This window comes from Anopheles ziemanni, chromosome 3 (assembly GCF_943734765.1).
Source record: "Anopheles ziemanni chromosome 3, idAnoZiCoDA_A2_x.2, whole genome shotgun sequence".
NCBI lineage: Eukaryota > Metazoa > Arthropoda > Insecta > Diptera > Culicidae > Anopheles > Anopheles ziemanni.
This window is the reverse complement of record NC_080706.1, coordinates 29,914,570-29,928,554: the sequence shown is the minus strand read 5'-3', so window position 1 is coordinate 29,928,554 and position 13,985 is coordinate 29,914,570. Positions and strand designations below refer to the sequence as shown.

At 43.7% G+C, this 13,985-nt stretch overlaps 2 protein-coding genes across 6 annotated transcripts; one reads left to right on the top strand and one right to left on the bottom strand.

The window, feature by feature from the left end:
- Positions 1-1,049: 1,049 nt before the first annotated feature.
- Positions 1,050-1,871, bottom strand: LOC131287692 (NADH dehydrogenase [ubiquinone] 1 alpha subcomplex subunit 7-like). Its single transcript, XM_058316769.1, has 4 exons — positions 1,806-1,871; positions 1,631-1,719; positions 1,475-1,567; positions 1,050-1,415 (listed from the first exon to the last, which is right to left on the bottom strand). Exons 1-4 carry the CDS (start codon positions 1,869-1,871, stop codon positions 1,361-1,363), a joined length of 303 nt encoding a protein of 100 aa, XP_058172752.1. The 3' UTR covers positions 1,050-1,360.
- Positions 1,872-2,472: 601 nt separating this feature from the next.
- On the top strand, positions 2,473-9,006 carry LOC131288050 (sex-lethal homolog). Of its 5 annotated transcripts, none has more exons than XM_058317151.1 (6): positions 2,473-2,802; positions 3,528-3,997; positions 5,069-5,111; positions 6,569-6,898; positions 8,032-8,324; positions 8,479-9,006. In XM_058317151.1, exons 2-6 carry the CDS (start codon positions 3,951-3,953, stop codon positions 8,672-8,674), a joined length of 909 nt encoding a protein of 302 aa, XP_058173134.1. In that variant the 5' UTR covers positions 2,473-2,802; positions 3,528-3,950; the 3' UTR covers positions 8,675-9,006. The 5 variants fall into 5 exon arrangements, with proteins under 5 accessions (XP_058173134.1, XP_058173132.1, XP_058173133.1 ...); XM_058317149.1 differs by having other exon boundaries at positions 6,542-6,898; XM_058317150.1 differs by having other exon boundaries at positions 5,066-5,111.
- Positions 9,007-13,985: the final 4,979 nt, after the last annotated feature.

Below are 13,985 nucleotides of genomic sequence, written 5' to 3'. Positions count from 1 at the left end.
TCTAAATCAATCTGTAGCTTCATGTTGGGCCGTTTTTAGAGACAAGCCCACGAAGACAGTCTCGTTACGTTTATTATAGCGCACGTGTTGCAGTAAGGATAACAGCATACGATATGATACTGGATTAACTATCAATTATTTACTAATCCCTTTTAGTATGTACATCCTAACGCGATGGAATGGAGCAATACCGAGACGAAATGAGCGTCCGGTTTTCGGATGCAAGCTACTGGGCTGAATGACTGACTACTGCTTTTTTACCGAAGTAGCTTAGGAAAAAAAAAATAACGCAGCATCTAGAGGATTTTAGAACGTAGTAAAGGAACGGAAAATCGAGAACGCAGGTGCTTTTATGCGGCGCATGAGTGAATTGAAGGAAATGGCAAAAACAGTCCCTTCTATTTGAGCAACATGCGACCGGTGTTCGTAGTTTTTCGTTTTGTTTTTAATCCTGCCTAGTGCATTTTTTAAACTGTGCACTCTCCATTATATTCCAAGACCGCTCCAGACGATAGCACAATACGAGCGATGAAACCGAATAGATCTAACCCATGTGTATCCACTTATTACTCAAACAATAATCTCTCCGTGCCCAGCATTTGCAACCCGACCTGGTTGATAATCGAAAAGTACGAATTTGAATGCGTCCATATTTAGCAAACACATTGTAACAGAGCAGTACCACAAAAAACACAAAAGTGAAGCAATTATTATATGACAAGCACGCAATTACCATAGCAGCAAAGTTTAAACATTTTACAACCATCGGAAACAGTTAAGAGATGACTAGAGAGTGGTGGAGAGAAAATGTCGACCAGACAAACGGGAAGAACGGTTTACTATGGATAGAAATAAAGCGGAGCAACTATGTCGAAGGCATGTTCATTTCCCGATAAAGGAAACCAGGCAAAATGGTAAAACATAAATCAAAGAGTGCTGTGCAATAAATACGCACTAGTGTTGAGTTTAGACAACTTAACGTAGCGCCATCAATTGAATGACAATTTACAATTGGAACCAGAAAAGTTACTAACAAAACGCAGTTATTAAGAGAAAATCAAAAACTTCAAAAAAATATATTATGAGAAAAAAACCTAGTACGTACGCATTGTTTCAAGTTTTCATTTTTGCTGTTTTCTACTAACGAAGTATCACGCAATGCAAGATACGATCGAAGGGGAGGAAAACCCCACTATCTGTTTTGTAGGTTAATAAACGTGAATAAAAATAATGCCTACCGAAATCTTGTTGATTTTGATTGTTTTTTAACGTCGTTTGTTTAACGTACACACCTCATTTATTGTTGCCAACTTGGTTACAATTAGTGATCTCTAGTTTGCCATTTCATGATACCGGTTATTTAGTGTTTGTCCCAGCCGTAAGATTTACCGGGAGTTGGCAATTTGGCAGCGGTTCTGTAAAAAAGGGACAATCATTAACATTCTGACAATTCCTAAATGTCCTGCATAGTTACCCCTTTTCGGCAAGCAGCTTCTGTGAGGTCAAATCCACCGGGGGAGCCACTTCCCGGCGAGCATCACGAAGTACGTAGTGGTTTGCAGAAAGTCTATCAAGAGGAAAAGAAAATTAGCTCGATTGGACTCGTTTCCAGGATCACTTCATTGCTTACTTGTGGGCCGGTCCATCAGGTAGATTTGGTGGTGGTTGAGTTCTGGCAGCAATTCCGTCCTCGAAACGAAGGGCATTGTTGTGTTTTCTCTACGAAACCGATAGTGGCGAGTTACATAATGTGAAATCCTGGGAGCTTATTAGACCCTAACCGTGGCACAATTGGGATTACTTACACCGAGCAGGAAATTACGCAGCTCCTGCAGCATTGGCGAAATATCGCGACGTACGATCTTCGACATTTTCAATCGGAAAAGGCTGCGAAGTCAGTCGAATCGAGGATAGTACTGAATTACACAGCTGTCTGGGAGTTTGTTCAAAATATTCAATGTTTTGATTTGGCTGTTGTGACTGACAGTTTCTGTTCGTTCGATTCTCGGTGCGTTTATAATGTACTTTTCAGAGCTTCTCGATTCATAAAAGAAACCCCAACAACCAACCTAATGCTGAGTTTGCAGATGTAAGTTTTAGTAAAAAAAAACACTTATTGAAGAACAAAATATCGGTTATCAATCAATTGATTTAATGTTACGAAATTGACGAATGATACTATTGACTGCTATGAATCTTAACACATGCAAATTCGGTTTAAATTACCTAAGATAACGGTTGAAAACTTCTTAAGATCTTAGTACCCTCGTTTTGTAGCTAAAGTAGTTCAGCCTGAACATGTATTCGACTTTAGTGTGCAGGTCCTGACACAGGGCACTGCAAAAATTAATTTCATGACTACAGGTTAGCCGGACAGGTGGGAGCACTGCTTAATTTCTACGTCTGTCAAATGTTGTTTGGTCAGCAGCAGAACAAGCAGCAGAAAAAGCACCAGCAGCAGAAGCAGTGAAAAGCAGCAGTAGTGGTTGGTCGGTCGGTAGACTGAAGCAGTAGAAGTGAAGGAATTCGCAGTTCGCAAGCGATTTTTGCACCAAAGCGGTGTATTTCCCTTCTTTGGACATCAGAGCTCACTGTCCATCGTGATCGACCGCGTTATTTTCACTCGTCCGCTTCCGTTCAGAACGGGTCTGGTAGCATTTACCAGTGTTCGCGTAGAGCTGTGGAAAAGACCAAACCAGAAGAAAAGTGCATGGGTACGCGACGCTTCGGCGAATAGCATCGTAGGAAATTGGGATTTGGATGCAAGCAGAATTTTCCGAGCGCATCACATTTGTAGATTCGGTGCAGAACAGGAGGATAACTGCAGCGGCAGCAGTCATTAGCGATAATTATCTGTGCTTTCGGCAGAAACACTGTGGCAAAGAGACAAGGCCTCCCAAGGAGGCACACAGGAGGCCCTCCCCGCAGCGCCTATCATTTGTGTCCCCGAGTTCGTCGACTGTCAGCGACGGAATTCTGCCGTCATAGGAGATATTCTAGTTTCATCACGCTAAGCTGCCTTCGATTTCGGAAAAATCGTTGCGTTGACCGCGAGTAAGGAGTTTTCGGCGTCTCTCAGTTTCCCGGGTAATCTACGGAAACATCTTGCTTCTTGGAACCTTCGATTGTCCGTGCGTGCATTTGTGTCTGTTTTATCCAAGGTGAAAATTCAGCTACCCAAGTGTTTTCCACATTCCCTGGTGACTATGTTGTTTCAGTGCTAAGCATAGTTTATATTATCTTTTTCTCAACTCCGCCTAATTTCCATCTAAACGACAACCCTCACAGATAGAAGCTATATCGTTTCGCAAAGGCTGTTTGATAGCCTACTTTTGTTCTTGCCCCCCCGGACAGTCCAAGCCCACGAGTGGAAAACGGCAGTAAATGCATTAGCAACGGCCTGCAGAAACGGAGAAGGCACAGCATTATATTAAAGTACGGTACGGTTGTGAGTGTATCGAGGAAAACTTATCTTTTTTCTTCTCGCGCGATTCGCGTCGTTTCGGCGATTTTCATACGTTTTTCAGCTCAGTGTCGATTTGTTCGTGTTTTGTTTTCCACATCATTAGTACGTTATCAGTGAGCCCCATACACAACGACGGCGACCGAGCGAGGACGACAGGACGACAGGGCAGCCTGCTGGGCTCTGTGTGTGCGAGTGGTTTTCCTGCTGGCGCTTGCTAGTGTGCACCACTAGCCCCGTAGCAGCGTCATCGTCATTTTCGTCGTCCTAGTGCTGCCTGCCTGTGATGGTCAATCCTGCGATAAAGCAATCAGGGTCGTGCGCCGTGTAGCATCGAACGAGGATAACACAAAAAACAAACCAGCAGTGAGAAAGAAAGAAAGATAGAGGAAAGTGCGAGAGTGTGCGGAGTACCGAAAATAATCGACAAATCTTCCACGGGCAGCCCCAGGAGCACGGAGAGCAGCAGCCTACTATCAGAAGGAAAATGTATAGTAAAATGAATGGATATCCTTCGTCATCCTTTCGATCAAGGTACGGGCGGGCTGCTTTTTGGGCATGATTCAACCAGCATACCAGCGTACTACATGACCTAGAAAAAAAGAACTGATTCCATTAGAGCGCGTTTATGCGTGCGTGTGTGTGTGCGTTTGTAGTGTGCTCGAGTTTATGTGTAAATGCTCTCCTTCTTCAACTTAAGGACCTGTTTTGAAAAACCAATTCTAACCCGTGTCAAAGAAAACATCGACAAAGAAGCAACGGCGACGTACGAATGTCGTGGGGTGTCAGACGAAGGCCAGAAGGAGTGGAGAGTGTTTTTGGGAAGATAAAAAACGGCATGTGCATGCATGCCAGCAGTGGAAAAAAAGGATGCTCATCAGCAACGAACGCGGGAAAGGAGTGACAACATGCGAGGCGACGCGCACACAAATCGATAAAAATGATCCACTTTGAAATAATAATAAAGTCGTCCTCTCGGTGGTGTATAGTAAGAGGACGGCCGACGCTCAATATGCCATCGGAACGTCCCAGGCAGTGGCTCGTGGGGAGCGGGGACCAGTGGAACAAGTGTGCTGCTGCTGTATGCTTTACATCCGTTCTCATCTCCCAGGCCACCCCCTGCCATGAAGTGATGTGTATTTATGTGTGCTACACAGTTATCCTGGCGTCAAGTCCTTGTCACTCTAATCACTGGCCTCTCGCACCCATGCGCACGACACTCTCCACCCACCCGCTCTCCTTTCTGCCCAGGCCGATGTGGAATCACCCAATACTATGGCCACTAGAACGAGAATCGTACTATCGTCCTCGTTGATGTTTTTCTTTTTCGTTTTTATTTTAAGGAGAAATGCATGCACTCAAGCACATGGACACAGAGCATGGACGTACGAATAGCACACCACTCTCATACGCCAAGGATGGACGAATGAAAATTGTCCTTATTATTTCAATTTGCTTCTCCCATTTGCAAATATGTACCATTTAGCAACTCAATACTTACGATATCCTTATGTTCTTGTTTTCTTTATACCTTTTTTTTCTTTCTCTTTCATCGACAATTATACACACACACACACACATCTATATTATGGAATTATGTAGCAGTGGCCGCCTGTGGGGAATGTCACATTCGCTTCCATCCGGAATGGTATGATTTGCCTGTTTATTTCCAATCCTCACTCGCCATGCGCTCGTCCCGCCGCTAACGGTGTGTGCACCGGGGTTTTACTGGTGGCTCTGGTGGGGACAGACCAAGGGAGGACGGTGGTAAAAACTCCTGGCTCGAGAGCATCATCAACGGAGGGGCTCGTAAATCTTTCGAGGATATCGTGAAAATTTTCCACCATGGCTCGCGCGGGACGACACACGTTTGTCCGCCGACAATGCGCGTCCGATAAATATCGGTTTTATACCGTACATCTGCAACCAGAGCGATCCGGGCCACGCGCCGTCACGAGCGTATCACGTCAGCTGGCGACAACCTGTCCAGCGAGGAATGCTGCATTACGGCGGCCGTACCGTGCCATGGTGACGTCGACGACGAGGCGTCCGCGCCCGGGGGACGACACATGACGATGCTTATGCTGCTGCTACTACTCGTGCTGATGCTCCGAGCCAGTGTAGAGCGCACATATTCTTTTGCCTTTCCAAATCTCGTCTAACTCCTTCCGCTGGTTCCTTCGCTTGTGCCGTCTTGTGTTTGGCCAGCAATTGGTAAGGGACCTAAAAAGCACCACCATTAAAGGATTGAGTTGTTAGAAAGACCGATTGAGGCTGAATTTTCCAGTCGATTGGTTGTCGTACGGCTAGCATAGAACGAACATTTTATTTAAATTTACATCTGAAAGTGAAGATAGGGTTCGATTATTCAGTCTAGCCATTTAAACGACAGCATCAGGATAATGTCAGTCGACTATGTCTTTAACAATCTCGAACACCTTGGTGAATACTCAATACTGAATAGAAATTGTTGTACAATGTGTGAAATTTATGGTAAATTAATTTTTAGGTTGTATCATTTGTTGTGATGCAAATTAATTAGAACAAATGTGATGCAAATTATATGATGTGAAGCAAACTCATTTGTTGTGATGCAAATTAATTAGAACTTTTGATTTCTGCGATTTTATTAAAGTTCAGGTGACGAATCAAATACGGTTTAAATGCTAAATTTCGTAAAGTTAGATATTGGACGCTATAATCCTTACAATATGGCCCCCTCATAGATAGAATCAAAGCAAAATAGAGTTCTATGCTAGATGACTTATGACAAGTCTGGTAAACGTTTTTCTTTGTGTCCGTTGTACACGTTGTTTAATTGTCTGTTGTTATCTGAAGAAATATGTTCATGTTTTTCATTTGAGTTTGTTACCCGCACCGAGAGATCACTTTACGAAGAAAATCTATACTTCATTTAAAAAAATCCAAAGCCTGGCGTTACAAATGGCCTAGGAAGTTTTTGCTATCCGTCTCTGCCCACCACCTCCACCAACCGGTCGCGCACCCGTGAACCGGCCACCGTGCGTGTGCGTGCCGTGCCGCGCCGTCAAAAGTTCAAATTGTTCTGAAATGTTCCAGTCAAACTACGCCAACTACCCGCTTCAGGATGCCGACTTTTCGTCCTACTCGCGGCCCCGCATGTACGGCGACATGCCGTCGAGCAGCACGTTCGGCGGTGGGAACCCGTCGACCCCGCACCATCACCACAACCACCACCACCAGCAGCACCAGCATCACAGCCAGCACCACCACCACACGTCCTCGTCCAGCACGAGCTCGCTGACCGGCATGAACTTCGGTCCCGGCTCCTCTGGGCACGCCGGTACCAACCTGATCGTCAACTATCTGCCGCAGGACATGACGGAGCGGGAGATGTACGCGATGTTCTCCGCCATGGGCCCCATCGAGAGCTGCCGACTGATGAGAGATCTAAAGGTATGCAACGGGACGAACTGTGTTGGGTCCTCCACGGTGGTGCCCCGGCGCCACCGTACGATGACTACTTAGTTCTCTTGTTGAAGAGATCCTTTGCCGCAGAATAGGGATGCCGCCGTCAGGGAGCAAAATAATAACCATTTTCCGATTGCTTCTTCTAACGTTGCTTCCCCCCGTGTCGGTTACCTCCCACCTGGTGGTGGTTCCTTTTTCGGATGTGCCGCTCCGAAGGGTCATTATAGTCACATCCGTAGGCGTCCTGCCCCCGAGAGAAGCACCGCTATCGCGGGGCACGACGGTCGAGGCAGCAAAGTCATTAGTATCTCTGCCCGATGTGACTCTGCAGTAATTTAGCATTAGAAAGAACATAATTGCGGCTTACATGTAATGTGGCCCAGCCCCCTCCCCGGTATGTCCTCAACGTTCCCAGTCACCCCCTAACCTCCACCCGGTTTAACGACGATGGAAATGTGGCAAGAAGCCGATTGGGAGATTATATCGATTCTTTCTTATTTGCCTAGAGACACATTTCGTTGCACGTTTCGCTTCACGGCGTCGTTCAGTGCATTGGTTGCTGGTGGGGGTTTATTTTGCTGCTGGCCCGTTTAGTGTGTTACATGACCACATTACGTATGATCGGGTAGTACGCGAAACCTATTTTGCTTACAACTTAATCTATTTTTAAACTTCTCGGAAACCATCCGGTAGCACATTCTTTTGCCCGTTTATTGATGCGCCGAAAAGAATTGATTGGAATGATTCCAATGCTGCAGGTGTACCTAGAACGATTTTTGGGAATCCGAAGGGCATTTTTTGTTTGTGGAAATGGTTGTTTTTAATGGTATACCTGTGAGTATTCGAAGTTGCGTACAACTAGGCCTAGGAAATTACGAAAAGCGATCGATTGATACTCGATGGAGTATCACCAGTTCGAAGCCGTTAGTGTTAAACTAGATATTTTACCCAGCAATCCATAACCTCAAACTGGCTACATCCCGGTGTGTGGTACGGGCCGTGATTGTGCTAGTCTATTGTTTTCTTCTGCTTGTTCTCCTCCTCCTTTTCGTCTCTGTTTTTTCCCCCGTTAACCGTCCCCGGCGACCGACCATTCGGCGTCTGCTTGGGCCCCTAAGCAGACTGGTTACAGCTATGGCTTCGGCTTCGTCAACTATATGACGGAGGACGCGGCACAGCGGGCGATCAAGTGTCTGAACGGCTACCCGGTGCGGAACAAGCGCCTAAAGGTGTCGTACGCTCGACCCCAAAGCGACGACATCAAGGAGACGAACCTTTACATCACCAACCTCCCGCGGACGATCACCGAGGAGCAGCTGGACATTATCTTCGGCAAGTACGGTACCATCGTGCAGAAGAACATCCTGCGGGATAAGCTGACCGGGCAGCCGCGTGGTGTGGCGTTCGTACGGTATGTAATGATATTCTGAACCGGACGATTGGACTTTCTCTACCCACTTCCAGGAAGCATGGGGAATGGTCCTACCAAAACAAAAAAATAACGAACCAGCAAATGATCAACTTGTTTGACGGCATCGTGCTTCTCCGGTTTTCTCTTCTTCAAGGTTTAACAAACGCGAGGAAGCTCAGGAAGCGATATCGGCCCTCAACAACGTAATCCCGCAGGGTGGCACCCAGCCGCTGATAGTGCGCGTCGCGGAGGACCACGGCCGGGCCAAGGCGGCCCTGTACGTACCCTCGTACAACTCTATCGTGCACAACAATAGAGGTAGAGTACGAATGCGCAATACTCCGTACTGAATAATCACCTTCTTCCGCCCTTCCACTACAAAACAAACAACCGTCATAGAGACACACATTAGAAACAATCCTTCATCTCCATCTCCCACCAACCATTTACACCACTACCCTCCGGCCCCTTTTTGTACTACTTCGTCCCCGGAATGGACGAACTGCGATGTTCTTGCTTGCCTTTTTTGTTATGTTGCATCGAGCACAGCCACCATCATCGCATTCCGGAGGTTCTGTGCTGCATAATGTAGAGGATGCCAAAGAATTCGCATCCAAACGTAGAATTGGAATTCGTTTATTTTCATCGCCTTCTTCTTTTTGCAAGATTTATTTAATTTATCTCGAAACAAAAAAAAAGATAAACTAATGATTCTAGCGCCACGATCAGTGTTCTAATGATCTGATCCAAGGGCGATTGTCACATTTTCTTTAGCTTGACGACCGTTTGAAGAAATTTTTCTTCTTTGTATAGCTTATCTTCTTAATACAGAGGGTCTAAATACGAACCCACGATGCTTTTGGTTAAGGTTTAATCAATTTTAGACCCCCCCCCCCCCCCTGCTCTCAAAACATCTAGATCACATAAACATTAGCTATTGGAACCTTGTTCATGCTTGTTTCTGCGATGTTAGAAAATTTATTCAATTTCTGTTGTTACTGTGTCTCTTAAATCCTCTCGGTTTTTCTTTTGTTCGTTATAAAATCCGTTTAAATTGCTGTTTTAGTACTCTTTCAATTTCATTTTCCGACTTATTTATAGTAACGTTTATTGAATTGGAACAAAACCATTGGTTGCAGAAAAAAACCTTTGCATGATAACATAATATAAAATATGACACGTTCTCGAAAAGAAGGGTATCCGCGCAAGTGAAGCGTGGGAAGAGACTGTACCGAAACAGGGGTTTACTGACCATTGGGAGTGAGGCTTATGTATAGAGCAACAGCGTGTTAGTAGATAATGTTTAGCCCCCACGATATTCTCCTTCAAGTCGAGGACTAAATTCGGGCGATAAACCATTTACAACGTACTTGAATGATAATGGCGAACATATCAGGAGTAAGGAAGAGGTCTGAAAGGTTACTGTCATCTGTAGGGTTTTAGGCCATGGATTGTATGTAGAGATCTCTCCCGAAAGCCTGCCGGGATGCAGGGATGGTCAACGAAATTCGTGGAATACTTCTGCACGATTTTCTTTTGCTTTCTGCAATTGAAGGAACATTTGTGGCATCTGTGAGATTTTGTTTTACGTCTTAATTTAGTTTCTTAACCGTTCGTTGGTTCATATGCCCGTGCTTTCCTTAAAACTGTTGACTACATTAGAGGACTACTACATGGGAAACTTCGTTTCATCCCTAGTGAAATGACAAACAAAATGATATAGAGGTACATCTACTGTATGTATAGTTTAACTGTGCGTAGAGGATCGATATCTAAAAAGCAAATTTAAAAAAAAATGTAAAATATGTGTGTGTTTTATTTTTTAGTTTTTTTTTTGTTATAGGAAGAATCATATAATTATATAATAAAATAATATTACAATTAAATAATGTCGTGGGCACGTGCAGTATGTATCGGCAGGATCTACCTTTATTAGGAAAAAATCGTATAGGCAGATCCTTCCTGAAGATGCTGTACTGCTATCGGTATTGTTAACAAATTGATATGTTTATGGTTTTTTTTCATCATTATACGTTATTTTTATATGAATCACTTCTTATGACTTTGTTTTTAAGGAAACCATTGATATCTTACTAAAAATTATCTGATTTAATTTCGACTAGTCTAATACAAATGTAGCATATCTTTCAATTTTTGTGTTATTCCCAAAGCGTCAGCATATGTTCTACGATATATAACATATGTTCTATGATTCTTTATCCTCGATGATTTTATACATAGTAAACAAGCAGTTATATTTCGTGGATAAGTGATTCCCGTTAGGGCATTAGTGTTTTCATCGTTTATTTTTGGATCTAATTGACGTATGCAATGTGCAATCGATTTGAAACATGATAGTATCGGCTAAGCCACCGCAAACAATCGGTGGCGCATTACATTCGCACCATAGTTTGACTCTAGAAATTGAATTTAATATCAGACAGATGGAATTAGAGCAATAAATGGTCATCAGAAGGCTCCAAGTAGAGCTGTAACATATCGCACAGCGTAGTTAGTAGCATTAGAAAAGGCGTTTAATAAAACCCGTTAGCTGTGGAGCTGAAATGAACGAAAATAGCGTCATTAATTTAGAAAACACTGAGATATTTTTTTTTATAGGACAACGGGGTATGTATAATGATGGAGGAGATGTGATTTGTGTTTTTTTTTCTTTAGATACAAGATGTAGAGGTGTTACCAGATAGAAAACCAGATGTGCGTGTGAGACACGTGCTTTTTGCGCTCGGGAAACTGCAGGATTACCCTGCCCCATTCGATCTGCGCTAACCTTAATCGACCAGCACAGGATTAAACTTTGTAATTTCTCTTTATTTTATAAACACACACATACACCAATCGATGTACTGCTTATGTGCGTAGCGTTGTAGTGCAGCTTGAGTGAATAGATGTTATGTTTGATGTTATTGCTTTTCGCGCCAACCCTACGACTCTCCTTCGAATAGCACCATTCACGAAGATAGTTTTCAAAACCGTTCATTAGCCCATCCGAGTTGGCCACTGCATCGACACACTGCTTTCGCTATGCCGCCGTGTAGAAATGCTACGTAGAGCAAAAGTGTCGTAGATGAAAAATATTTTTTTCTTTGCCCCCGCAAGCTTTGGTGTAATCTATAGAAATACACCAATCGTCTATTTGCAGCGAAGTTTTACGTTCCTCTAGTCCTACAAGTCCTGTTTGCGGAGGTGATCATAACAATTTCTTAGTTGTTTATGTGTTCCAGCACGCTGCATTTGTTGTTGTTCCTACCCGACGTTGTTGAAGCGTGTACGGGAAGGAGGGCTGTGTATGTTCATATATCCATCCTGCTAATGCTTCAGTCATGTTCGTCCCATGTAGTACACCACCATGGCGAACAGTCGTACCATTTACTACCGTCAGCTCCGTAAAACTACACAAACTATTTTCGGGATGCTTCTAGAGTATCCTTTGGAGAAACTTGCATATCTGTCTACATTACTATTCATCAAACATCTTCCAGAGAGTGGAGATTTCTGGGTACCCAACAACGGACCTATTGCCTGAATTGGTTCAGCAGGACACATTTGATAACGTGAAATTTTGCATTGTTTTTCTTCTCTTTCTCCCTCTCTTTCTCTTTTTCTCTCTATTTACAATCGTTGGTCGTTTTTCGTTTCCATTCGCCGAAACATTGTATTCTTGTTGGGCGGCTCCATCTGCTTCTTCTCCACACGCCAACTTCCACACCAACCACAGCCGATGGATTGGACTTTAGCAACAGGAACAAGATTGATTCGTATCCTTACTGATATTTAAGGTACTATTAGATAGTAACTAGGATAGCTCGGCCACTAGTGTGGCCTGTGTTTGCGTGTTTGTGTGCGTGTGTGATCGCGATCGCCTGAAAACAGGGCACCTGCCAAAGCTAAAATACAGCGTAGACGACTGGCCGATGCACGCGGTATCATCGCAGAGCAGAAGGAAATCAAGGGAATTTGTTCCTCCGGTACCAAAGTAACAAATTAAGTCGTCGAATCATGCGGGGTCGGTACGGCAAACGTTGGGCGGGCGAACGCAACTATAACACTGTGAGATTATCATATAAGACTTTTTATACAACTTCAAGCATAGGCAAAAGCGAAAACTCACTATTATTAACTGCAGAGACTGTGGGAGCATCGTCGTGAGGTGTGTAAATTTGAGTGAAAACTGTTGAGCTAAACCTGAAACCAAAAACAAAAAAAAAGATTACAACAACGGAAACTATCTTCCGTACCATTAAGCTGTTTGGCAGGTGGATCAGGAGAAGCATTTATATCAGCGGTAGTATATGAGCTAGAACCATGAACGCCGTAATGCGTAATGCTCAGACACCAGAAAATAGGTCTTCCCATGGGATTGGAATTCAGCAACGATTAGAGAATAGGTTAGGGTCCAGGTTGAAGAACTGATAAATTTGAAGAAATATTTAAAAGGCTACCATGACACTTCTCTGTACCAATGACCAACGTCAGCTAGAGGATTTCTTTAACCGTGATGGGCCGTGCAGTGACCACTACTAGAACTACCGTGCATCTGCTAGGCGCTGCTATCAGTGACCTCCAACAACTTTCCAATGGTTTCTTTATAGCACCTAGATACACACATGAAGTGGACACTCTAATGGCCAACTATAACTTTACTAGGGATCTGTACATGTAGCCTACCCTGCATGACTCCCAAAAACGTATAATTCTCCCGAATTCTTCCATCAGTGTAGTGTTTATAACCGCTATCTAAAGTTCCCCTGTGTGGGCCTACTTTGATGCAATGACGCTGACGTTTAACAAAAAATTTTAAACTCAATAATTTGCGCTAAAAGATGTTGTTTACTATTTCAGAACTACCGTTCGTAAAAACTGGGTCTAGTTCAGAATTCAGCTTTCTAGACAAATTCGAAATCGTAAGAAGAGTTGAAACATTTGTGAAATAGTCTATTTATTTGAATGAAATTATAGTTGAGCAAGCAAAGACGATTTCAACAATATAAGGACTGCAAAAAGTCGATGCGTAAGAAAACAAAAAATCCGTTCCGTTTGTTTAAATACAACTTTGAGTGATTTAATTATCTTCAATTTTAGTGCTGTGGTATCGTTTGAATGTTTTACATTAAAATTATGTTTTGCTTTATACGATTAAAAAATCTCATCATAGTAAACCTACCTTCTGGCTCTTTTATATCCCGATTCCTCATTTTCGGTCCCTTTTCCTTACCTCCGTCATCGGTATGCACGAACTCGACGACATTTCACTAACCGAAATAATGATCTTTCTTCTCGTTCTTCTTCTTCTTCTTACCATCCATGATCACCCATCCGAATCCCCCCATCGCAATCCAACCCCATATGCTTTCACCCGTGTACTATACGCTTCTTTGCCACCCACCTTTCAGCCCTTCCACGCCAGAACTCGATGAAGTACAATGATCGGTCGAGTGGCCTGCTGCGATCGCACCATTCGTTAATATTTTACTAACCTGAGCAATTTCTAGGATAATCTGAGCAAACGAGGCTTTCCTTCGTTGTCCCTCGGCCGAAGGAAATTCATTGCGCGTGAATTGAGGAGACACCAGCAATCGAGAGGACAGACATACAAGGGGGAACTAAAGGCTCGATCATTGTTTTAATGTTTGGCGTATTTTA